The sequence below is a fragment of the Argentina anserina genome, chromosome 4 (genome assembly GCF_933775445.1).
Source record: "Argentina anserina chromosome 4, drPotAnse1.1, whole genome shotgun sequence".
Lineage (NCBI taxonomy): Eukaryota > Viridiplantae > Streptophyta > Magnoliopsida > Rosales > Rosaceae > Argentina > Argentina anserina.
This window is the reverse complement of record NC_065875.1, coordinates 27,145,049-27,169,760: the sequence shown is the minus strand read 5'-3', so window position 1 is coordinate 27,169,760 and position 24,712 is coordinate 27,145,049. Positions and strand designations below refer to the sequence as shown.

Here is a 24,712-nt window from a genome sequence, read left to right as displayed (position 1 = left end):
AACTACACTGCTCTTTGTTCTCCGAAATCGAAAAATGGCGGTGGCGGACGGCGAGAGTGAGCTGAGCAAGAACAAGGCGATGATGACGCCATGGGAGCAGCACTCTTCCGTCATCAGCATCCCTCGCTTCGACTACAACGCTCCTTCTTCTCTTCTTCACCACTCCCACTCCGGCTTCCTCATCACCTGCCCCATCAGTCTGTATCCAACTCTCTCTCTCTCTCTCTCTCAATTTCATTACTCCCAAACCCTAATTTCAAATCTCCGCTATTTCCAGTTCACCAGAGCGCGAGAAAAGCGCCACGAAAGAAGCCATCTCCCTCTTCGCCAAGGTAAATTTTGCAATGGCTGTAATTAAACTTCATGTCTTCATTGGCAGTTACTGTTTGAGCTTTTTACAGTATATTCAGTGCGGTAATAGTAACTTTACTGAAGAAAATTCGGCTTCTAAGAGAAGGAAGATTTCGGAGGAGAATGCGGATGGTGAGGGAGGAGGAGAGGATGCTAATGATGATGGTATGAGTTGTAATTTGTTTGATGCTTTTCGATTGCGGCGGCTTTTATAATTTTATTGTTGTTATAGGAATTGTTGTGTGATCACAGTGGCAGGTGGTGGTGGTGGTGGTGTTGAAGAAGGTGCTTGCTGTCCTGTGAAGGTGGAGATGGATGGAGAGACAGGCCCTCTTCTTAAGCTGGTTAAGCTGACAAAGAGTGGTTTGCTTCTCTTTGTTTTCGCCAAAGATGTTTCTCCTGATGTCGTTGGGATTGTTTCGAAGATTGTTCAGTCTGTGGAATCTGGCAGCTCCGGTTCACTCATGTGAGTAGTTCATTTGGCTGTTTTTGTCAGCAAATTATACAAGTAGTTTATAGTGTTCATCATAAGGTATAATGTATACCTGCACTTGCTGAGCTGCATTTAAAGTCGTTTGCTTTTCTAGTGCTCTGTCACTATAAGGAATAATTGCATAAAAGGAAGAAGGATTAGAGGAATAACAGATTATAAAGCTGCCATGCAGTGTAATAAATCCTAGCCAGTCTGTTTGTTGGACCTAGTTAAAGAAACCGTTTTTTGAACCTCTGCATCATATTCCGCTTTGCTCATGTGTTGGTGACTTTTCGATCATTAACTTAAATAGAGAAAGAAGTAGATTAAAAAATGCAACTTCAAAGTTACAACAAGACAACCAAGTACTGAAGATAGATGAGCAGAGGGTAAGCCTTAATTGTATTTGCACTGACATTTCAAACATACTAGGTACTAATGAAAAATGTTAGCAGAGAAGGTCCATTGTTTGGTATAACAACTTTACTTGCTTTTAAGTTTTGGGCATGTACCACATGCAGTACTGAGAATCCGTAGTTCTTTGTGCAGTTGGTGTAATCGTATTTTCCCTATCCAAGCTACATGTAGTTTGAATGAAAAGGAACTGCGTGAAAGTGTATCAAAGCTTGTTCTTCAATTTGTAAAAGATAATCCGAAACTTGTGCGGCCCATAAAGGTAAAATCGATCCCTTTGTTACCACCTTTGCTATTAATGATTAACGTGAGAAGTCTGTGATGGACAGTGTTTATTTCTTTACCAACTAGATGTCGACCCTACATGGATATAAGTAAATGAACTGTACCTTTGATGTACTCAAAACAGAAGAAATGCAACAAAATTTTCTTTGAGTCTTCTAAGGGCATTCTAAGTTTCTATGCTTGCTCTTTTGATACATTGGTATTCTAATATCAAATTGTGAACTGTGAAGATTTCATTGGTTATGTCTATCTTACTCGTTACATTATTGTAGGTTGGCAAGGATCTGTTTCTTCAAATATGTATCAAAAGTGCTTTAATTTGTATATGGGGTATTTATATCATGTTTCTTTTTACCTGATTTTGTAGTTTGCAATTGGGTATAACAGAAGAGGAATTGAGACAGAATTGAACACTTCAAAAGAAACCCCAAATACACTTGAGTTGTTCGACCGGAACAAATGCTTTGCTTTAGTGGCTTCTGCAGTCAAAGATGTTATATCAGATTCAATAGTGGACCTCAAATCTCCAGAGGTGAAAACTCAAGTCTCTTCACATCGTCTCATTCCTATAACAATTTTACTTTGGCCTGTATATTATGTTTGATCTAACCATTGGACTAAATTTACAGCTCTCTGTTCTTATTGAGCTAGTACCCCTCTCAGGTGTACCTAAAGGGTCTTTGGTGGTTGCTGTATCCGTTCTTCCCCGAAATATTGTTAGTGCAAAGCCAAAATTATCCATCAAGGCACTGGTTTCTGATATCAAGACAAAGGGTGAAAAGGCAAGAAATAATTAATACGTTTTACTCCAATGTATCGACTATTGAAGCTGTATTTGTGGTAGATATGTCATAAATTGAGTCGTCAGATGTTTTGTTGTACCTCAATTGCTTTAAAATGTTGTGATTTATTTTCTTTTTCTGCTCTTTCTTCAGTTGCATTCCCTATGGTTTGGTATATCCTATTCTCTAATCATTTTTGCAAGACCAAAATTTATGAGGCATCAGTGTCGCTAAAAGACATGGCAATTGGGAAATTCTCTTCATTCTTTTTTTTTCCCCTTTGTTTCTTTCTGTTCCATTTAAATTTTCCTTGGTGTAGTAAAACTGTAAAACAAGGTTGGTAGAGCAACTGAGAGATGCAGGAGAAAATTTATAGGCTTAGTTCTAGCAAAATGCCTGTGTATTCTAAGAATGGGCAATTCCTTGGTCCAGGTTGTGAACTTATCGTTTCTTCAAATCCAACCTGCCTGTCGTTTTGGTTTTGAATGATCTGACCATAATTTTTTTTACCCTATTGAACATTGAGCATTAGCCATAAGCTAGAAGCCAATAATAGCATAATGGGGGCAATATTCAGACTCAGATCCACATTTTATGTGAGAAATGATTGATACATTGATACGTCGCTTTCTTCTTTACATAATTCTTTGACCAAATGTACAATGTCTCCCTGTCGTCAACATGGATATGCTTCAAGCTGTGCTTCCTTATTCCACATGGGTTGGCTACTGTAAGCAAATCGTATTCTGCAATGCGATCTTTGCGATAGTAAAAGTCATGTTCATTTATAATTTTCTTTTACCCCAGAATTTTAACTTTTTACTTCATCTTGTAGTTGAAGTACCAAGTTTTTGTTTGATGTCTGCTATCAAACAAGTCGTATACGATTAGGACTGGTGGACCTAAAGTTTCCAGATTTCTGATTTTGAACGCAGGAAGGGACCATGAGTTAAGCATTACAGTGAATTGAGGGGTAATTAATTAGCTTTTTCTCAAAAAAAAAAAAAGGTAATTAGCTGTTGTATCACATTAAAATACTTAGTCTTTTAACACAGGAAACTACCTCTTTAGAATGAGAAGTGAGATTTGAGTAACTAATAGCTAAAACAACTCCAGCCAAGGAACTAGCACAAAACTAACTGAAAATCCTAAACCCCAATGACTAATGCTTGTTTTTTTATGGCTGACATCAGTTACCACATAGGGCAATAGAAAGATTCAAATCAACACCGCGATTTGCCGAAGAAAAGGTGGAACAATCTTTAAAGTTGAATGCTGAGATTGCACCACCCATCTCTTCACTTGAAGAAGCAATGCTCGTGTTAGAAGAGGGATGATGTAATGAAAGACACAACGATAACTGACAGTCACCACCTTCTGTATGTGCTCTTCCTGTGTTCACCATCTTATGCATCTTCGCTTCATCAATCTGAGGAACAAACAACACGATAGGGCTGTAAATACAAAACAGTACATAAAAATCTACTTTCATTAGTTCTCCGTAAATACTGGTGTAGCAATAACAACAGCAAAACGTGAACTCAAATAGATGAAGCAAATATGCTCTAGAATTCAATGCAAAGTGGTGATCTAAGTGCCGCAAAGCTTCTCTTGCTTCTAAAGAAGTACTGTTGTAATATCCTATCCTTTTTGCTCAGAAGTTGTTGAGGACCATTTTGAATTTGCTGTTTGGCTCACTCATTATAGGGGAGAGGGGGGTCCCCAATTTTTCCCCTACTTATTCACACAAAACAGAATGGACCACAGAATGTAAATAGTCTCTAGCAACCAAAACGTGCACAACACATTTCTGGAGTCTGGACCATGGTAGCTATCGTAAAACGACAGATCCCCAAGAACTAGAGCTTGTTAGTAAAAATTTTAAGGTACTACAGTAATTTGGAATCTGGAGTTTGGACCAGGACACCAAGTAGAATCTGCCAAAAGTTACGAACTATCTACTGTTAAGCCATACACGTGACGTAGTTGACTTGGAAATTGCACGTTCATGGTGGTTGTAGACTTGGAACCTAGATTACAGTAACCGTGCACTTCAATATAGAAAATTGGTGGTACCTTGAAGAAATCAGATTCTTGCAACACAGATTTGAGGAAAGGATTGAAGTTGTAGAGATAACGTTGCTGCTGTGGCAGAGACACTCCATTTGCGAGCACCAGGCCATAATCATCAAAAGGGTACGGTGCCGTTTCATGTGTTGTTTGGCTCCATTGCTGCTGCTGCCTCTCTGGGATTGAACAGCTCGTATTCTCGATTCTAGCTCTGCAACATTTGAGAATATTTTTCAAACGATAACGAAGACGGATATAAAGAAGGAAAGCAAGCAAGCAAGTTCAGAAAAAGAAGCAAAGATGAATGCTTTTTGTTTCTTTCTCTATGACACAAACCTACTTTTTGACATTGTGATTAGAAGCCTGAAACAGCATCTGAAAGAAACACCTTCCCCTACTAAAGTAGAGCCTAGAGCCTAGCAGCTGAATCTATATATATATATACGTGTAAGGTAGAAGAAAAGGGGCTTACCTTTTTGAGCGGCTGGGATCAGAGAAGATGGCCTGAGGATCTGATTCTCCGATGGGTTTTGACCGGCGGGGAACACTGTACATCACTTGAGGATCAGATTCCGGAATGGGATTCGGAGCCGAGAGAAAACCCATAACATGTACTTCATGATCAAGACACCCATCACTATGCTCTTCAAAACTTTGCTTTCTTTGATGTGAGAAACTCCCATCTGATGTTTATTGAAAAGAAAAGGACATTAATTTGAATGGGAAGAAAAGGGGAAAAGGCAAATGGGTCCTAAACCCATTAAGGAGAAGATTTTGATGACAGTGTGAACTGTGAAGTCTGAGAATAATGGGTTTAAGTTTCATGTTAAGTGCCAAAACTAGGACATGGGGAAGGAAAATGGTTCATTTTTTTTCCCACCCATTTGGGGAATAAACTAAGCAAGCAATATAACTGGCAACAATAAATGAGGTAATGCCGCAGTATCGTTTCAAACAAAAACCTGTGTTATCACTGGACAGAGCCCCAATGGAGAAAATTAGAAAAAATGGACAATACCAATTGGGGTATAGTGCATTATACAACTGTGAAAGATCAAAACTTTACAAGGTTTAGAAGAAACAGGTACCTGGTGCTCTAGTAAGGTCACCCCTCATGCTTCTAAACATCTGATCAAACCAAAGAGAAGAACATAAAGTGAGTCTTTAATGTAATAATCAGATGAATGAAACCACCAACATGGACTTGGATGATAAACTAGAAGAACAAGAGAAACATAGAATTACCTGGAGATGGCTTTTGACATGAGAAATGGTGAGCCCTTTGACATCCATGATTTGAAGAACAAGTTTTGGTGTAGCCTCTGGGAGGAAGAAAATAAGAGAGGAACAAGTTAAAGGTTAGAGAACCGAAAAACTAAAGAGGGCTAAAGAAAATGAAGGAATAGGTAGAAGAGACAGAAAAGTTGCGTACTCTTATGGCCTCCAAGCCTCTCAATGGCTTGAACAAAGCAGTGATGAAGCTCCGGAGTCCACCTCAGACGAGGCACCTTGGATCTTATATAAGGCCGAACAGCACCATTTCTTCCACAGCTACTACTGGTACTCATCTTTTCTTTCAGAATACTCGAAACAAACCCAGATAGACCAATCTTTTTTACTACCCGAGTCTTCCCTTAAACTTCTTATGAGAAAAAGTCCTAGACTTTGTTCTAATCTGTCTGGCTCTTGGGTTGTATTCAAGAAAGGAAGGTAAATACTGGTTCTTTTCTTAGATTTAACCTCACAACTTTGAACTGTGAAACCAGTTGGAAGTGTCTCTCTAGGTCTGTGGCAGCTAGCAATATAAGCACAGCCTTAAAAAGAAGAGAATGGAAAGAGAAGATAGAACAAGAGAGGAGGAAGAAGAATCTGGAGGGGGATGATATGAGGAGAGAGAGAGAGAGAGAGAGAGAGAGAGATCACGAGAAAAAGGATTAGACGAGCTGAGGAAGGTCTGCAAATTCCTTAAAAGAGTCTGATAATACCTCTTGCTATTGCTGCTGGCTATCTGCACTCTTTCTCTTTTGCCTTGCACTGCATTCTCTCTGTCAACCCCATTAATTATTTCTGTTACTCATCAAATAAATAAAAGGAAAAACAAAATCGAAATGAAAAATGAATTTACTCTCTCTCACAGATATCACGAGCTTCTGAAATGGCTCTGGTCTATTCTTTTACTTCTACGATCCCTGCTGCCTTCGATCATTACCCCTATTTTTATAGGGCATTCGAGTCAAGGGGTATCCCTCAATACAACTGCTTCGCTTTGACCTCTGTTTCTGTGTGTCTCTCTCTCTTTCTCATTAACTCGTCTCTGAATTCTGCTACATACGCCAACGTCGTCATGATCACAAAAAAAGCCCCACGAAATTATTATTCTTTTGTCTTTCTTCCTTTCCGTTTTTTCTCTATACGTATTTTTTCATCTGAAGAATTGAAAACTGATGCATTGGGCACCCCCGTGGGGGAAAGGACGTATTTGCCTGTGTAACTTGTCCCTTGTTTTGTAGGGCAATACGATATAGGGGAACTTGAGTCCAAAGTAGTGGGATGATGGGAAATGGATCGGGTATTTGGGTTATATTACTTATATATGTTGTCTTTGGTGAGGACATGGAGTGGTCTCCCTTGGGATGCCCCTAAAACTATTACTTGATTTCTTCAAACTCAATTTGCATGTCCTGTATTTTATTTCATTTTGCATGTCTTCTATGATTGAATAACCATCATGGCTTGTTATGTGATTGATCTGTTTTGGTTGCCAAATGACAACTTCCTATTATCAGAACATTTATTGGGCATTGTTGAAGTCGCATGATCGAAATCAGTGAAATGCTAGGGATTTGAAAAAATCTCATGCAAAGTAGGGCAGCTTTTAAATGAGTTGACAAATTAGAGCAACCCTAATTATTGGGTTGGAGATGGAGAGAGTTGATACAGTAGATTCAAATTCTTGTAGTGTCCGAAAAGGAGATGAAAGTTTGAAAGTGTTGAATATAGATAAAATGATACATAAGTGTCCGAAAAGGAAATGAACAAAAGGGTCCTATACAACACCTTTATTTAGAGATTTAGGCATTTTCTAACATATTAGTTAAGATTTCGAACTGATGTATCTCATAATATGTTAAACATGCATGTAATAAAAGAATATAAAATTATTTAAAAATAAGTAACTGATTAAAGACAAACACAATAAAAATGTATCAATAACATTAAATAGATACGCTATGTAAACTATGTACTGGATACATATAATAATTTTTTAATAGTGAGTCTAAAATATTAAGTGGTATGTAAGTGAAATTTTATATAATGAAGTGCGATTGTGCAGATGTGTCATTTCTAAATAGTCATATTGGATCCGTATAAGCTTTTATATATAGGTGATCGAAATGATTTAGCCACTCTTATATCCTTGGTAACTTTGGTCACGTAGTGTAACTGGTTTGCCACTGAAACCATAATTCTCTAATCCGATTATTCAAAATCAGATAATTTACCTTTACCTTGACAATTTACCGTCAAAGTAAAAACTCTCTTATCCAGGGTTATGTCTTGATCGAACAATTGAACTTGAAGTGGTCTTTGATAAAATAAAATAAAATCTTGAGGTGGTCATATTTGGAACACTTTACTATTCTGGTTTCCCGTTGAACTACGTTGAGCCTATCCTAAAGTGTTCTTTTCAGTTTTCACGTCAAATAAACTTAAAAAAAATCTGTAGTCAACCACGTACGAGGCTCCTCAGGATACAACACTCTTGAAATCCCGACCCTCAAATCTTCAGGCGTGATGTGCTTTCAAATGGACAATTGCGGTTGGGATTGTGGGAAAAAGACAATACGCCAAGTAAAGACAAGAAGATTACTTTGAGTTATTGTCCGTATATAGAATTTAATTGGATCATATATCAAATCAAAATCATATCAAGCACTCTACGCTCTGTCATATCATTCTGATTCATATTATCATGCCCGGTACGTGAGGAAAATTCTAAATCTCAATTTGGCCAAAAGAAAAAACTGAAGGACGGTGCCGACTATTGAAAACCCTCATGACATTGCATTACTACTTTTCGGAAAAGTTAAATATATGTTTTCGTTTTAGGTTTAATCTCAGGGTTCTTAAATATTAAGTTCTTAACCATGAAGTTGTGAAGACATTTTCGGAAACATACTAGGATCAGAAGAACAAATTAAATCGAAGCATGTGAGTTATACGGTGCAGTTCTTTTCTTCATAGATCATTTGGATATGGTTGAACGTACTCCCCGACTCAATAATAAATTAGTTTGAAATGTAAATAGAACTATGTTAATTGAGGGTGGCAAGGTTGGTTACCCTACTCTTGCTAATTTACTTGTAGTGTGGTTCATTAATTAGTCTCGATGACTCGGAACAAGCACTACGAACCAGAAAAATACAAAATTGATGGCGTTTAAATCATCCTATAATTCCTATCTAACTCTATTGATTAATCATCATACATTTATATATAGAGGAAAGAGATATTTTTCATGGATGGTAAAGACTAAAGAGTACAGAATGTGGCGGATGAGTTATGTATGGCATAGTTTCAATATATGCATCGGATATTTTCAACACATGTATTTTATATGCAATGGATATGTATTCGAATTAAAGGAAACTGATAGAAGGGCTAGCTGTCTTCATTTCTTGGATTTTATTTCATAATTTTTTGTTTGAAGATATCGGAATTTCCTGGTTGAGCCTTGAGCCTTTCAAGAATAATGAGGAAGGAGAATTGAAATATGGAGTTACCGGAGAAATAAACAAAAAAAAATGAAACAGGGCAAGCTGGGTATCGAGTCCAGTTTTCTTTGTCTCAAAGTACGTTATGCTCTGAGTATCTCTGTGATTATATTTCGAGTCGTTACGATCAGCAGATCAACCTCAACCCTCGACAATCAGAATATCGAAACATTGGTTCAGAAGAGCCAAAATAAGAGGTAATGATCGATACAGTATGACAAACAAGGAATACCACTGCAAAACGAAACGTGCATTCTTCTTATAATTACCATGCCAGCATGGTTGAACAGGTACTTTTCTGCATGCTTTGCTAATGCTAATAGTTATTTAACAAGAACTCTGATCGAGTATATACCCTCGATATTAATATCCCATTCAGATAAAAACAAAATCCCATTAACCGGCTTGGTTAATTAGCTTCAACTTACCTAAGAAATTACTTTGTACGTAACTACGTACAATATGCGTGTTGCCGATGTTGTTGTCAATTTCATTCAAGTTTGTGTATTAGTGTACTTGAGCTGTTACAGTTTTACGTACTATAATTTCAGTGAGAATGTGAGATTATAATTAAGTTTAACGAGTATTTGAGGGAAATGAAGCATTACCCTAGCTGAGGGGTAGAATTGGTAAACTATGAAAAGGCCTTCAAATCGAAGAAGAGTGGACAGTGCATGCCCTACTCTGCCCCGCCCTGACGTGCCTTCAAATTAAATAGGTTTTTTTTTGTCTGTGTTTATAGAGCAACAGTAGCATTGTAGTGAATTGGCATTGGCACAATGATGGAAGTGTCAGGCAGAGAGAGAGAGAGACAGATCGTAGAAAGGAATGATGGAAATTCCTGCACAAATGGAATGATTCATTACTCTCTCTCTCTGGATCAAGAAAAATCAAATCTTTAACCATTATATTTTTCTGTTAGCTTGACCACAACAATCGAGAGACTGCTAGCAAGGTAAAGATCTGTATTACTTCTGAAATTCCTGCAAATTATAACAGTATGGTAATTAATTAATTGATTCTAATAGAAAACTATATATAATTAATTGATTTTCCGCATATATTTACATCTCCAACCCAGTAAAGTAAGAAAGAAAACAGTGAAAAGCATAATTACATATAGCTGGCCCTTGGCAGGACTACTGGGGTTTGGCCTGGTAAAAGTAAAATAAGATGAAGATAAGGACAAAAAGAAATGTCAGAAAGATTGAAAATGTAAGAGGGAGATGGCTTCGAGGACGCCGGTATATTTGGCGTGTACAGGTGAACGTAATGTTCCTTGGCAATCGTGTCTGTATCTGTACTTGTAGAGTTATACGTATCTATCTGATATCTCACCGTATCTGCATCTGCATGGGGATATGAGGAGCATATATCATATATGCATGCAGCAATTTTCTTAAACCAAAAGCTTTTTTACCAAAAAAGATTGCATGGATGATGGGATCATGAAATTCCTCTTTGATAATGAACTGATGAGTCTTCTTTCTAGTCAATATATTCTTCTTCTGGGTATCCATTTTGACTACTCTAATATATACCCCTACGGCCATACTGTATGCTTATGGCCGGTGGTTAATAAACTATAGACGTTGGTTAATTAATTTGTGGCAGAGTGAAATTAAGGGTTTGGGTTAATTAATCAGATGGGATGGCTGAGAGTTAATGCAATTTCTGGCTTACGGCTGCTGGTGCAGGATTTAGGGTTTTAAACTAGTAATTGTAATTGATTGTTTGATTGTTGAGCTTTAGCTAGGTAGCTGCATGACAAGTCTCGTCAATCGCCGAGCTAGCTAGAAAAATGATGACGCTCGCGTAGACTTGTAAACAAGACTGATCGAGTAGCTAATAGCCATAAGTGACGTGATATGATTTGATGTGATATGATTTGATATGAGGGCTAGTAGTGAGTGTGCAAATTCATTCTGTGTTCCCCGAACCCAAGGCAGCCTTTACTTTGAGCTCGATCCTACACAGTACTTAGCTATGGCTTTGGTTTCATATTCGAGTCGATTGTGGCTGAGTTGTATCTTTCCCTAGCCATGCATGGCTGCAAATTAAAGCTAGGTCTTCTAGTTCATCTATTCCATGGCATCATCAATTCGCGTTACACTGATCAAAACTCTATGTATTTATCGTCAACGCAGAAACACACCATCACTGGGATGCTTGTCTGCGATCTAGGACAATAGGCAGCAGCAACCATCTGATTCCATCCCCTCCCCCAACTCGGTTCTCCATCAATCAGAAATAGTTATCGAGATTGGTCCAGCAAGTGAATTTGTCCCTAATTGTCTGACCATTTATTTACGGTAATCAAATGATAAACCAACTTAATTCATGTAATTCAATCCTTGCCGGATCTACAATGAAAACCAGCTTAAATCCTAAATGGTACGTGATTTCTGCCCTCTAATATTTAGGCCTATGAGTTTTTCATCATCGTACGTATTGTTCAACAAGCTAGGGGGTATCAGGTTGAGAGCTGAGAAGATCCATCATCAAGAAGGAATTGTTGGAAAATCGTTCGGTGTACACAAATAGTGAAATAACAACATGATGGAAATTGAAAGATACTTGGGCGAAACTTTATATATAATTATCCTGTCGACATGACAAGGAGTAAAAGTCTCTCATAATTAATTCAATTTTTCCGTGAGGACAAAAAGAGTGGAGAATGATTAAACAAATTATGCATGGCTCATTGGCTCCCACTTCGCACAATCTTGACTTCTTGGGTATCAATTAATAGGTAGAACGATTGAAATGATAGATTTCTTTTATCTATCTCTCGAGCTTTAATTTTCAGGTTATTCTATGCCTGGCTTTGCGCATTTCGTGTTCACAACTACTTGTCGTAATAAATCTAATGTTAATTCATCCTGGTCGAATGTTTTACTCAAAAGTTGGAAATTTTATATCTGGACTTTGCAGAAGAGTTATACTTTCTCTTGTTCTGTAGTCGCTTGAAGAAATTGGCAAGAACTTTCCGCACTTTGTCATATACGGCCATCACCCATATATATCAGACTATATAAAAAAATTATTAACAAGCATACAATCGGAAATTGATCGAAACAAACCCTAATTCTCAATCAGATCTGGCACTATTTGTAGATTCAATGAATGAAATTGTTGTTTATCTTATAGTTAATAACGCCTTAGCTAGTAGCGTGTGAGGGTGGTTAATATAACTCATCATACTGTCGATCAAATATGACTGGTGCACACTGATGACTAATCATATACGTACGTGAAGTCATTAGTCATCTTGTGAAGCTCATTAGCACATATTTGATTATTATAAACCATAATACTGCATATCATTCCTCCAGGGTATATGTGATGATCTTCTTAGAACATAGGATTCGCGTGGATTGACTTGTATAATCTTGAAGAATGAACTCAATCCCTTTTAGTTAGCTTGACTAATATAGTCCATATATTATCATTCATGTTAATCAAGTGTGAAATCGGACCTCGGTGCATGGAGAGAGCAGGTCCCTTTAGAAAAACACCAGTGATGATGTGGTCAATGAATTAGGTTTTAGGTATGACAATTTCTTACCAAAATAAGCAAAACACTACTTTATAAATCTAAACTCAAGGCATTACTTACTTCCTCCTCAATCACAGTCATATCATATAAGTATATAACACAAAATGTGGTGCTACACTGCTACTATCTTCTCCGTTTTCCGTTCTCTTCTTGTAGTTAGAAATTAGGGGCTGAATCCCCGCGGCAAGAACATGCATGATCTAAATTTCTCTGTGCAAAGTTTGACAATGTATCGCTTGTAAATCCATGTCCGTATATTTGTCCGCAAGAAAAAGATGGTCACCTATACGGCTATACCTCCAATATATGAATTCCATATTAACATACCCACAAAACCCATATGTACAGATCTGATTGCAGTCTTCTTTATTCCTTCGTGCTTGCTAGCTATATATCTATCTAGGCTGGAAACCAACAATTTATAAATCTATCAAACATTTTTCGAAAAAGACATTAGGTTCATCAAGGCGATGCAGTTTGTTTTCTATATTATATATATCTTGGAAGTTCTTGCGCTGGTTGTTTCACTAATTAATTAATTCCTTCATCGTGTGTTTAATATCAAAATTGTCTTCCTTCCATGGTTGGCCAATTAATTGAAGATTTGTCCAAGTACATCATATTTTGCCAATTTGACCTAGCTAGACTCCATTATTGCAGTTATAATTCTAGTGCCAACTCTTTCAGGGCATCGAAATTTCATAGAGATATGGACATATAGTCTTATAGAAATACTACTCTAATGAAAGTGATCGATTTGATTATTTTTTTGTTGTATTTGTTTTATCTGATAAAATCCTAATATCTTGATTGCACAAGGACAACATTCACTAGACAAATCACATATCCATGCCAATTCTACTGAGCTGAAATAAAATCTTGGGTTACGTCGTTGTCTATCACAGTATTACACATTATTTTGGGAGAGAGCTAGAGAAAAAGAAAACAGAATCATTGTTCTTTTCTGTGAGTCTGGAATAATGATCTGCTGGGAACGAAGAAGAAAAAGGAATGATTGATGGAAGAGCTAAGCGAGAAAACGATGGAGGGGTACGTTCATTGACTTTTCAAGCTCAAGGCATGGAATTAGGTAATTGAACTTGACAATCTTTTGAATTCCAGTTCATCATCAAATTCCTTCGTATCTAGCCTTTTGGCTGCACCTGCTACCACATCTGTCTCTACATGCATGTAATCTGAATCTCTGATCTCGTCATTTGAACAGTATCAATCGATATTAGAAACAAGTAATTAAGCTTTAATGTACAACGGATCGATCACGAGAAATTAACATGCACTAAAGATCGACCTTCCAGACGGTTTGGTTTCTTTAGAAAACGAAATTAACTAGAAGCTTGCTGTTTTAGTGTATATTTAAGATAAATGTTTATAGATATATATCTGGATAGTTCACTCCAAGATCTAGAACAATAAGTAATTCTACTAATGCATGCTTTGCTTTTGAAATATGGGCTGATGAGAGCATTTCCATGCACAAAGTTGGCAAATATGGACTTTAATTCCCATAGGGTTGACATGGACGTCGTTTCATTTGTTATTCTTACTCTCCCACATTTTAAATGACAGAAAGTACGTGTATTTCGGAAATGTGCCGTCTTCTTTCTACGTCTTCGTTGTACGTGGTACTGCAGGTAATGTTGCCGATATTTAGTTGTACTCCTCAAGTCGACTACGTACACTATACAATAATGAACGAAATTATAGTCTTATTACTCTTATATATATATATCCTCGGAATTTCCAAGTTGGAACCGATCAAGCCAAAGGTCTATGTCTCTGTGAACCTTAAGACTTAGGCTTCACCTAGTTCAATAAGCAGGTCAAAATAAGCAGCTAAATGTACAACGTATATAACTTTATATACCATACCACGCGACATGCTTTAGTAATTTAGTACAATATATACACATTCTTAAACCCCTTTTTTTCTTGGATTTGTTTGGCTGGAGTCGCTGGACATGACTTTTTGATACTTCTCACAAGCAATTATCACATGCTCAAATAACTCGAATCTAGGGAATTGATGTTTATAATAGCTAGCCCCAAAACGCAGTCATCGAAATTGGAATTAGGTAGTTGAAAACATGAAGTGAATAATACCAAGTTTGAAAGTAGCAAAGCTAGCTAGATTGTGTTCTAAATAATATAAAGGTTAAAAGGTGGCTCTAGTCGATCATGCACGTAATAAACTGTCATGCAAGGCACGAAATGAGGACCTGATGATACATACGTTCTCTACGCTTAACTTCTCCTTGAGAGCTATTTGACGAGTGGGAGTGTGGGACAAAGTGGTCTCCTTAAGCCCAATAGTTTTACAAGTGAACCCAATTACAACCCATTAAGTCAAGCCCAATGACACTCTCAACCTGGAATGGCCCAGGTGGAGAAATTTAAATGCAGACCTATTTTTATTCATTAGTTTGCTCTTTCAAAATAATTTTCTTTTGCTCCAAAGTTAAAACCCAACAGTAGATGTGTATGAACTATGAACATATGTACTGTAGTTCTAATTTGATCTCAGTAGAGTACAATAGCAGAGCTCAAATGTGCAAATATCCTTCCAGAATATCAATACAAAATCCAGAAAATGAGAGGAGTTTAATTTATTCAATAGGTTGAAACAGGTTGCCCAACTGAGAAAAGTAAAGGGTCTATCATCATTGTCTCAGTACAGTCCCACGAATTTTATCATCATTAGCGGTGAAAAGCATCAAAATATCCACATCTCCGATTTAAGCTTCCTGTTCCAAATTAACACGAGTTAGCAGGTTGGAATCAATAAAACAGTGAAATTTAACCGGAGAAGCATGACAGGTATGTGCAACTTTTAAATAGTCCCTAAACATCGGTTACTCAAAACATCAATCAACACATCTATAAAAGCTTGAGATTAGGTCATCAGTCTATTGTGTTTCCCTTAACTTCCACATGAAAGTTTGCCCAGAGCAATTAGTGAAAACGAATGAGTCAACAGTGTCAACTGTCAAGAACATGCATACGATAAGATATGATGTGCCAAGTGAACTCATCAGAAACTATTCCATGAGAAAAAGCAAAGCTAGGATTGAACCTAGAAATGAGCAAAACTATTCCAACAACTACCACAAAATTTTATTCAGAAGCTTAACCTCATGCGGTCATGCCTAGGGCTCATAGTTAAGATTTGTACAATTCAGAATCTATCGTTTTACCTTAACCAATAGTATACCCACAAAAGTACAATGAGACAAGTTATACCGACAATATTCAACATTTGAGACTCCCACATCAATAAAATGGCTTACCCATCTCATATACAGAGATGGTGGGTACCAAAACACGAATTTACTAGAAAGCAACATGAAAATCTGAAATACAGGATCAAACAAAATTGTGTGGCCATATTCACACGAAAATATTATGAAATTTCTACTTTCACTGTTCAGTCCACCAATCTTAGTTCCAATGTTTCATTATTGAAGCAAAGTGAACAATGACTCAGACGGACAAGAGAGAGCGCAAATGTGCAATCGTCAAATCTTCAAATGTTTTTCATCATGTAATGAAGAGAAAATTTCGAGTCCAAACAGATACATTTCTCAAGCTAATGACTAACATATGATGCATGACACTTGAGCAGCCTGCCGGATTAGTATGACTGAAATCAGCAGATCGTGCTCATACAATAGTCAAATTCTATTTTCAGATCAGAAAACAGCTTTTCCACTCCCTAATAAGCTTATACGCTCACATGACCGGAACTAAATGAGGGACTTCTATTTCTCGCAGAGCATCAAACAATCCTTTCTCAACCTGTAACATCGAGTATTTGCATACAAGCTTTCATGAATGAATGCAAGAATACAATTACCAAAGACCACAAGAAACACAAATGATATCTTCATCTCTCACAAACTGAAATAATAACAACACCTAAATAACAAGGAGACTTATCTACTTACAGACATTACCGCACAATGACAGCTATAAGTAAAACTCAGCCAGTTTCTTCTTTCCAGGCTCAAGCACAAATCCCACATTCCACTCAATTCATAGCTTCATTCATACGCATCCCACCTCTCATTCCAACCAAACCTCCATCCTCTCCGAGCTAATAATCCGCATATATTGTTACAAAATGCAAATAAGAGCTCCCAAAACCCTATCTACAGCTTTCCCCTTACTTAACCATCAACAACCCCAAACTACATCCTCCTACATTGATCGCAAATTCGCTAACTCCAAATCAAAATTGAGCTGAATCACAGGACCTAACCACCTTTAAACCCTAACCGCTCTAACCACAAACCCTCTGAATCAATTAAACTCAACCTAAACCATCAACATTATCCTCCTTCCAATCCAATTCATCCTAATCAAACACAATTAACACCACCAAACAATTCACAGACAAAACTCAAAGCCAAAAGATTCAATTACCTCTCAAGCATTGGCGGTCTTGGGAATGAGAGGGATAGCTTGGCCCTGGTGAATCGGAGCCTTCTGATTCAGCGCCGCCTCCTTCTCCTTGATCTTCTGCATCAGAAGCATCCGCTCCATGATGAGCTCGTACTCGCACTTCTCGTACACGTGGCGCTCGTCGCCGCACTTCCAGGGCAGGTACATCTCCGACTGGCGGCACTTGTTCAGAGGTATCAGCAAGTGCGCGCACTGATCCCTATACGCTATCGGCACCTTGTTCTCCACCATCTCCTCCTGCGTCGCTATCATCTTCTTCGTTGTTCCCTCCGCCGCCATTTCGCTCCTCCTAGGGTTCCGCCCTCCGCTCTACGACGTCGTTTTTGGCCCAGCACAGCTCTCAGGTGGCGATTGAAGATTGATGACATTGAAATAGAGGTGTTCTTATTTTTTTTATTAACTGTGGGCCGGGTTGGACTTACAAAGCCCAATCCAGAATCTTAATTTATGGTTTAGAAGTAGATAGGAAGAAAGAAGTGTGTGCTCTGTGTGCAAGACTTTAATAACGAGACTGTTGAAGAGTACCGCTCAACTCTTTCAAGTTTACTCTAATCTATTGACATTGTTTAATCCTTTAACAAAGTTTAGCTTAGAGTATATAGAGGCCATTAATCTGCTTATAGACATTAAGAGGAACATAAATGGAGTCAAAAATGCTACTGCCTTCGAAGAAGTCTGTTAATATTTGAGTTGTGTTTTCATTTTAGATTCAAGTCAAGTATGGAATCTAATGCTGTGTATGGTTTTGAATTGTGCTAGGTTGGTGAACAAAGTTGCGGTTGTAACGGGGGGCGCGAGAGGGATCGGAGCTGCTGCGGCCAAGCTGTTTGCCCAAAACGGCGCTCATGTTGTGGTAGCGGACATACTAGACGATTTGGGAGCTGCACTGGCTGAATCTATTGGGGGACGGTATGTGCACTGTGATGTGTCCAAGGAAGCTGATGTTGAATCAGCTGTTGAGCTCGCACTCGGATGGAAAGGCCAGCTTGACATCATGTTCAATAATGCTGGCATTGCAGGTCCGTCGGGGAGTATAACCAGCCTTGACATGGGAGAGGTGCAGCAGCTTCTCGCGGTGAACATTTTCGGCAATTTACATGGAATTAAGTATGCAGCAGCAGCTATGATCAAAACCAGAAGAAGCGGGAGCATCATCTGCACATCAAGCTCTGCAGCTATCATGGGAGGCCTCGGAGGACATGCCTATACATTGTCAAAGGAGTCCATCAACGGACTGGTGAGAAGCGCGGCATGCGAGTTGGGAGTCCATGGCATCCGTGTGAACAGCATTTCACCACATGGGGTTCCTACAGAGATTCTGGTCACTGCCTACAGAGAGTGTCTTGGGGAGGATATACAGGCCGAAGATGTAGGCAAGATTGTGGGGGAAAGGGGGAGCTTGTTGCGTGGAAGATGTGGAACGGTGAAAGATGTAGCAGAAGCTGCACTGTATCTTGCCAGCGAAGACTCGGGGTTCATAACAGCCCATAATCTTGTGCTTGACGGGGGTTATACTTCTGCTACCAGTAGCATGAGCTTCATTTATCAATCTACCAATAGACAATAGTCATTTAGATAACATGTAGTCGATGTCGATCTTACATAATAGATGCAAGCAACTAGAAGGATAAATAAGATCATTCTCATCTACAGAATCTTCTACAAATACATTGTTCCAACAACAAGCAAAAGAGCAAATAAGGAACATGGTTTAATTGCAATATCAAAGCTATGTAAATGATCGCTAAAAACAGCTATTTTGTGAAGGGAGAGAATAAGGTTCCAACAAGCTCCCGAGCTACGACTGATATCAAAATTGACTTCAAAGCTAAATCTTGATGTTGAAGTAATCATGGTCGAAGTGATGCAAACGTATGTAACCATCTTCACCTCCACTTGAGAAACTGAAGAAAAAAAAAACAAATTACAAAGATTAGACATGATGAAATCTTTTCTATGCGACCAACTTCTATACATACACACAGATAACACGCCACATTATCAATGAAAAAGCATTGATCCTCTATCTATAAACATATGCCAGAGGCCACCGAGCAGGTGATTCATCCATACCTTTTACCATCAGGGTTGAAAGCCAAAGCATTAATAGGTCCAAAATGCCCTTTAACACCTCCAATCTCTTCTTGAAGAATCTAAGGCATATGACAATGGAAAACATCATTTACTGAAGTGGACAAAACCACATAAAAATCAGGGAAGAACAGAACTTACCTTGTCATAGAATTTGGCTTCAAATTTCCCAGCTCGATGATCAGTCATGGTGACATTGACTGCATCCTGACCACCACCAAGTACAATCTGGGAAGCACAATCCAAATTCATGTTTAAGTCTTTTCAACTCTACCAGATAAACAATAGCAAACACATAATAACATTAAAAGCACAAAATACTGTATGGATTTTCCCATTCATGTACAGATTCCGCTATAATTTCAATGGCCTTTTCGGCATAACACATTGTCCCATTCATGTACAGATCCATTATTATTCCAATGGGCTTTTCAGAACAAGTAAATTTCATTAAACTACACTGAGATTAATGAAGTTAAGCTTACATGATTGAGAAGAGGCGACATTGCAACTGCATTGACTGGACTCTCAGTCCGGTATGTCTTGATAAGAGCCAATGTTCTTGTATCCCAAAGCTAAACATATACACCAACAAAGCGCATATTCAGCAATCATTTCAGAACTAGCACTCACACAAACTACGAACTACACAGAGCAATAGTGTAAGAGTAACATCACCTTGGCAGACTTATCGTGCGAACCGGTTAGAAAGTGTGAACCATCAGGAGATTTTACTAGTGAAGTAATCGTCTTCGTGTGCCCCTCGTCCTTCGCATTCTCTTGTAGTAGCTTCCCAGTCTGCATATCCAATACAACACTATAATAAGAAATGCATCCACACTTTCGTCGACGCGAGCATCTCGACAAAAAAAAAAGGCTAATAAATCACCTCAGAATCCCAAATACGAATGACGGCATCTTCTCCGGCGCTTATGATAGTGCTGTTCAACGGCCCCCAGACAGCTCTGTTGATCTTCATCCTCCCCTGAGGCACCTTCAGCGTCAGAATCGACTCCGCAGTCTCTAAACAAATCGAAATCGAAAAATCGAAAGCTCAGGATTAGCTATGATATAATTAAAACACAAATGTAAAACCAGCTAATCAAATTAAACAGCAAATTTGAGAAAAGCAACTAAGGGTTGAAAAAGGCTGAGATGATTACGGTCGGCGGGGTCGGCGGCGATGCGTTTGACGTGGATAGCGGAAGTGAGCTCCATGAAGGGGTCGGTGGTGATGACGGCGAGCCGATCGCCGACGGAGAACTCAACCGACCGGGTTGGAGAGTCGAAGTTGAAGGTGAAGACCTGGTGGCCGGACCGAACATCCCAGAGCTTGGCGCTCTGATCTGCGCTACCGGTGATGAGGCGGGAGGAGTCACGTGAGACGTCGCAGCACCAAACGGCGCCGTTGTGGCCGCGGTAGGTGCCGAGGCGCTCGCCGTTGTCGGCGAACCAGACGTTGGGGGTGTGGTCCTTGGCGCAGGAGAAGAGGAGGTCGCCGTCGCGGTTGTACTTGAGGAAGGTCAAGGGCCTCTCGTGCCCTTTCATCAGAATCGGCCTCATCTTTTTGGATTTGAGCTACGGCGAATCGAACGATCAAACGCGACGGACGGAGGGCAGTGAGAACGAGACAACGAGTATAAAGGTTTTAGGGTTAAGCTGGTGAAGGCTATCTGGTTCTGTGAAGCAGTAGGGTTGGGGAGGAGTAATTTGGAGGCCCATTATAGCCATTTGGGCCTCTTCAGTCCACAGCTATTACATTGGGCCTCTTATTCCTGACATCAATCTTAATTACATCTTAATTTTAATTTACTAAATGGATACGTAGTAATAACTTGCGTGTTTATGCTTTACATAATTAAAAAAAAAAACAAAAACCGTAAAAACACTTCCATAATTTTTGTCAATCTACTTAATAACACGTGTATAGGTACGAGGCTAGCTATTGTGAAGACAAGATCTCTTGGTTTTTGATTATTCACTATGAGAGTTTGAATTTGTAAAAAAATTATATAAATTATATGTACCCGGTACATAGTCTATGTAGGGTATTAAGTCTATGTAGGGTATTATTTAATGTTATTAGTTTATTTTTACTGTATTTTTTTATATTTAAATAATCTTTTATTATTTTCACCGCCTACATATTTAACACACCATGAAATATTATAATTGACAAGATACACCACATGACAATACCACGTGTTCTATGTATTGACTTTTGTTGGTGTGCGTTTTTGAGTAGTGAATTGATCTATGCTGCTTTAACTGAAGTAATGTTTGATCATTTGATCCAACAATTGCATAGCACAAGTGCTCATTGCTAACAAAAACAATACATATCTTACAATGCAACCAAGCAAATCTTACGATTTACAACTACATATTGTAAACAGTTGCATCTGGCAGTCGCTTGGAAATCAAGCTTCTGTTAAGACTCCTCAAGCAGCCTTTTTCTCCTTGTACCTTCTGGAAAAGACCATGTATACCAGCAAATTTAGGAGGCTGAGTCCGGCCAAAAGCCAGTAGAAATAATCAAGATGACCCTCGTTCAAGTTGTTTGGAATCCATCCTGGACTCCCTCCCTGTGTAGTGACCGAGGTGACGATTGCCAGAATAAGAGAGCTGAGGTAACTCCCCAAAGAATTTGTCAAAAGAGACAGTGCACTGCACAAACTCCTCATGGCGTCCGGCGCTTGCTCATAGAAGAATTCATGCTGCCCTATGAAGGTGAAAACCTCAGCAGCACCCAACAAAAAGTATTGTGGAATTTGCCAAAGTATACTTAGCGGTACAGCAACCTCTTTGTCAGCCAAGCCAAGCTCCCTGACAAGCTGCAATCGTTTGATCTCTACCACTGCAGCAGCTGACATACATAGAATGGATACAAAGAGCCCGATTCCCATACGTTCCAACTGTGAGAACCCCCTTTCCTTACCTGTACGCTTCTTGACGATTGGAATGATAATTGTATCATAGATAGGAACCCAGACAATAACACTTGCAAAATTAAAAAATGAGAGAGATGCTGAAGGGATGGTGACAGAACCAACACCTCTGTCCATGAGCTTGCCTTGTACCACAAACAATGTAGACATTTGGGCATAAACAGAAGAAAACACAATTCCTGTTGCCCAGATTGGAAACATTCGAATCAAAATCTTCAGTTCCTCTACCTGTGTGACAGTACAAAGCCTCCATGGATTTGAGAAGTCCCCACCTTCAATCTCGGTATCTGACACTAAAGCAGCTTTATCGAGGCACCTGCAGCAAAGACACAATACACGTTCAACGCAGTGAAAACAGCAGTGTTTTGTGAAAGTGGAATGCTGCAACCCTAATTTAGACTACTAATGAATAAGAACTAAGAAGGCTACCTCAGCTCATTGCTGTGCTCCAGTTTACGACTCCCTGCAATGGCAGAGCTAATGTCTTGTGTTTCATAAAGGAGACTATCATCTTCAGGCACCTTCAGATCTCTTTTATGGAATGATGCAACCAAAACCTGGCATATTCTTGTAAGAGGACTGCCGCCTGGTTTCTGAAATCGATACAGAGAAGTACCTAAAAATAAACTTGCAATGCAAACTCCCATAACAGCAGTAGGAATTCCAAATCCAATCCCCCACCCAACATCGTCCTGAATCCACACCAGTAAACTGCTGGCTATAATAGCACCAATGTTTTGAGAAAAGTAAAACCAATTGAAATAGAATCCCTTCTTCACTCTTTCCTGGGGATCGGAATCATCAAACTGATCAGCCCCAAAAGGCCATATGCAAGGTTTGATGCCTCCAGTCCCTAATGCAATGAGATATAGTCCAGTAATGAATACAGCATACTGTGCAGTAGTAGCTTCGGGGCACACAGAATCAAGACATTCAGCAGGCTCCAGTGCAGGCACTGAGGCCGAGAGAGTCAGTGTTAACATTCCCTGCAGGAAATGGCAACCATTCGACATGTGAGGGAGATATAAAAAAGCGCGTGGAATGTGATCAAGTATTAGAGTATGAAAATATGGCTTGAACTATTGATGACTACTCTGCTTCTTATACTTACAATCAAGTAGACTATGGCGAAACAGGCGATTGTCCAATATCGTCCCCAATAAGTATCCGCTATGATGGCCCCAATGAGAGGTGTAAGATAGCAAGTTCCTTTCCAATTGGTAATGGCTGTTGCAGCATCAACAGTTCCTTCATGTAGTGTGTCAAGAAGATAATTGACAAGATTGGTAGAAATCCCATAGAAGGCCAATCGTTCACAAAAAAAGGTCCCTGCATTTATATTTCAGTTTATATACTGTCATGAATAGAATGCATTACTAGGAAAATAATAGCCAATGATGAAAACAGTATATCACCAAGAACAAAGGAGCATGCTTTCCACTGGCCAGTTTTATTTTTGAGGGCAGGCTTTCCCTTGCTGTCAACTGAACCGTCTCCAGTGTAGAGTCCACTGCCTTCATTCTAAAGATACATAAAACATCACATATACCACAGACAATAGTTTTGTAAAGAGGTGAGGAAGTCAATACACAAATGTACAGCATCAAAAACGAAGCATTCATATCAGTAAGACAATGAATGGCAAATGTCAAGCAAATAATGCTAGTAGAATAATAGATTCTTAATATATTCAGTTTTAGGGTAGAACTTGGCACACAGAACCTAAATCTTCCTCTCCATTCACTACCAACCAAATCAAAGTCAAATATGTTTTTTCTTTATAGATGATACACCAGCAGTTGCAAACAGGCAAGACAGGAAACAGATAGAGCAAACGAATATCTTCCAATCCAAGAACGACATAAAATTTGCAGGGAAGAAATTAAAGAGCCATTTCTTGCACTTTTCAAATACACACAAAGATTAGGCAATGCTAAGATTAAGAAAGAGATGGAACCTGGAAAAGCTTATCTTCTAAAAGAGCTCCTTCATCCTCATGAGAACTCATCTCTCTGTCTCGTTTATATCTGGGGGTTTCCTTTGTCCTGGGTTCAGAGTGTCATCGCTGTAAAGAAGATCAGATGAAGAATAAGTTTTGGATTGATTAAAGAATGGAACTTGTTGTGGCTTTCGACTAATAACTGATGGTTGACAAGAATAGCACAAACTATTTGGCTCGATTCCAAAGACCTGATTAGGACTGGTGAACTGTTTGAGGATCACACGCAAGAACAAATAATTGGTTTGGAGTTTGGACCCCCAGTTGCATTTGCACCAGCGTCCATTGCAAAAGCTCAAAGTTGCAAAATAGTTGAGTCATGAAACATGCTTAGGATCCCACTTGATCAATAACCAAATACCAAATATCAGTGAATGGAAGTCGAAAACTAGAGGGCTTTGGGTAACAAAAATTTAAGGCAGAAATAGAAAACCCAGAAAGCAAAGTAGAACACAAACGAGATTTCAATGTCTTGATACTTGATAGT

General features: G+C 38.8%; 6 protein-coding genes across 6 annotated transcripts; 2 read left to right on the top strand and 4 right to left on the bottom strand.

The window, feature by feature from the left end:
* Positions 1–28: 28 nt before the first annotated feature.
* On the top strand, positions 29–2,431 carry LOC126791545 (uncharacterized). The gene is made up of 7 exons (XM_050518005.1): positions 29–197; positions 286–332; positions 402–516; positions 604–817; positions 1,373–1,499; positions 1,890–2,054; positions 2,152–2,431. Exons 1-7 carry the CDS (start codon positions 35–37, stop codon positions 2,317–2,319), a joined length of 999 nt encoding a protein of 332 aa, XP_050373962.1. The 5' UTR covers positions 29–34; the 3' UTR covers positions 2,320–2,431.
* A 934-nt stretch (positions 2,432–3,365) lies between these two features.
* On the bottom strand, positions 3,366–6,403 carry LOC126791573 (myb family transcription factor MOF1). The gene is made up of 6 exons (XM_050518046.1): positions 5,807–6,403; positions 5,620–5,696; positions 5,463–5,502; positions 4,847–5,057; positions 4,381–4,585; positions 3,366–3,733 (listed from the first exon to the last, which is right to left on the bottom strand). The coding sequence occupies exons 1-6, from the start codon at positions 5,940–5,942 to the stop codon at positions 3,494–3,496; spliced, it is 909 nt and encodes a 302-aa protein (XP_050374003.1). The 5' UTR covers positions 5,943–6,403; the 3' UTR covers positions 3,366–3,493.
* An 8,850-nt stretch (positions 6,404–15,253) lies between these two features.
* Positions 15,254–17,545, bottom strand: LOC126790877 (NADH dehydrogenase [ubiquinone] 1 beta subcomplex subunit 7). Its single transcript, XM_050517244.1, has 2 exons — positions 17,149–17,545; positions 15,254–15,470 (listed from the first exon to the last, which is right to left on the bottom strand). Exon 1 carries the CDS (start codon positions 17,464–17,466, stop codon positions 17,152–17,154), a length of 315 nt encoding a protein of 104 aa, XP_050373201.1. The 5' UTR covers positions 17,467–17,545; the 3' UTR covers positions 15,254–15,470; positions 17,149–17,151.
* Positions 17,546–17,926: 381 nt separating this feature from the next.
* Positions 17,927–18,764, top strand: LOC126792518 (short-chain dehydrogenase reductase ATA1). The gene has a single exon (XM_050518925.1). It carries the CDS (start codon positions 17,927–17,929, stop codon positions 18,752–18,754), a length of 828 nt encoding a protein of 275 aa, XP_050374882.1. The 3' UTR covers positions 18,755–18,764.
* Positions 18,765–18,797: 33 nt separating this feature from the next.
* Positions 18,798–20,940, bottom strand: LOC126790242 (eukaryotic translation initiation factor 3 subunit I-like). Its single transcript, XM_050516406.1, has 7 exons — positions 20,442–20,940; positions 20,168–20,301; positions 19,957–20,076; positions 19,764–19,853; positions 19,420–19,506; positions 19,261–19,340; positions 18,798–19,091 (listed from the first exon to the last, which is right to left on the bottom strand). Exons 1-7 carry the CDS (start codon positions 20,839–20,841, stop codon positions 19,016–19,018), a joined length of 987 nt encoding a protein of 328 aa, XP_050372363.1. The 5' UTR covers positions 20,842–20,940; the 3' UTR covers positions 18,798–19,015.
* Positions 20,941–21,559: 619 nt separating this feature from the next.
* Positions 21,560–24,635, bottom strand: LOC126792919 (protein NRT1/ PTR FAMILY 8.3-like). Its single transcript, XM_050519431.1, has 5 exons — positions 24,184–24,635; positions 23,642–23,747; positions 23,338–23,555; positions 22,656–23,212; positions 21,560–22,542 (listed from the first exon to the last, which is right to left on the bottom strand). Exons 1-5 carry the CDS (start codon positions 24,232–24,234, stop codon positions 21,720–21,722), a joined length of 1,755 nt encoding a protein of 584 aa, XP_050375388.1. The 5' UTR covers positions 24,235–24,635; the 3' UTR covers positions 21,560–21,719.
* Positions 24,636–24,712: the final 77 nt, after the last annotated feature.

Coding starts and splice junctions, on each gene's coding strand:
- LOC126791545 (XM_050518005.1), top strand. CDS start 35: ATGGCGGTGGCGGACGGCGAGAGTGAGCTGAGCAAGAACAAGGCGATG. Junction 198..285: donor CCTCATCACCTGCCCCATCA/GTCTGTATCCAA, acceptor CCAGTTCACCAG/AGCGCGAGAAAAGCGCCACG. Junction 517..603: donor AGAGGATGCTAATGATGATG/GTATGAGTTGTA, acceptor GTGTGATCACAG/TGGCAGGTGGTGGTGGTGGT.
- LOC126791573 (XM_050518046.1), bottom strand. CDS start 5,942: ATGAGTACCAGTAGTAGCTGTGGAAGAAATGGTGCTGTTCGGCCTTAT. Junction 5,503..5,619: donor ATGTCAAAAGCCATCTCCAG/GTAATTCTATGT, acceptor TGGTTTGATCAG/ATGTTTAGAAGCATGAGGGG. Junction 5,058..5,462: donor TGACCTTACTAGAGCACCAG/GTACCTGTTTCT, acceptor AATAAACATCAG/ATGGGAGTTTCTCACATCAA.
- LOC126790242 (XM_050516406.1), bottom strand. CDS start 20,841: ATGAGGCCGATTCTGATGAAAGGGCACGAGAGGCCCTTGACCTTCCTC. Junction 20,077..20,167: donor TTCGTATTTGGGATTCTGAG/GTGATTTATTAG, acceptor TTGGATATGCAG/ACTGGGAAGCTACTACAAGA. Junction 19,854..19,956: donor CGCACGATAAGTCTGCCAAG/GTGATGTTACTC, acceptor GTATATGTTTAG/CTTTGGGATACAAGAACATT.
- LOC126792919 (XM_050519431.1), bottom strand. CDS start 24,234: ATGAGTTCTCATGAGGATGAAGGAGCTCTTTTAGAAGATAAGCTTTTC. Junction 23,748..24,183: donor TAGAAGATAAGCTTTTCCAG/GTTCCATCTCTT, acceptor ATGTATCTTTAG/AATGAAGGCAGTGGACTCTA. Junction 23,213..23,337: donor TCGCCATAGTCTACTTGATT/GTAAGTATAAGA, acceptor CATTTCCTGCAG/GGAATGTTAACACTGACTCT.
- LOC126790877 (XM_050517244.1), bottom strand. CDS start 17,466: ATGGCGGCGGAGGGAACAACGAAGAAGATGATAGCGACGCAGGAGGAG.
- LOC126792518 (XM_050518925.1), top strand. CDS start 17,927: ATGGTTTTGAATTGTGCTAGGTTGGTGAACAAAGTTGCGGTTGTAACG.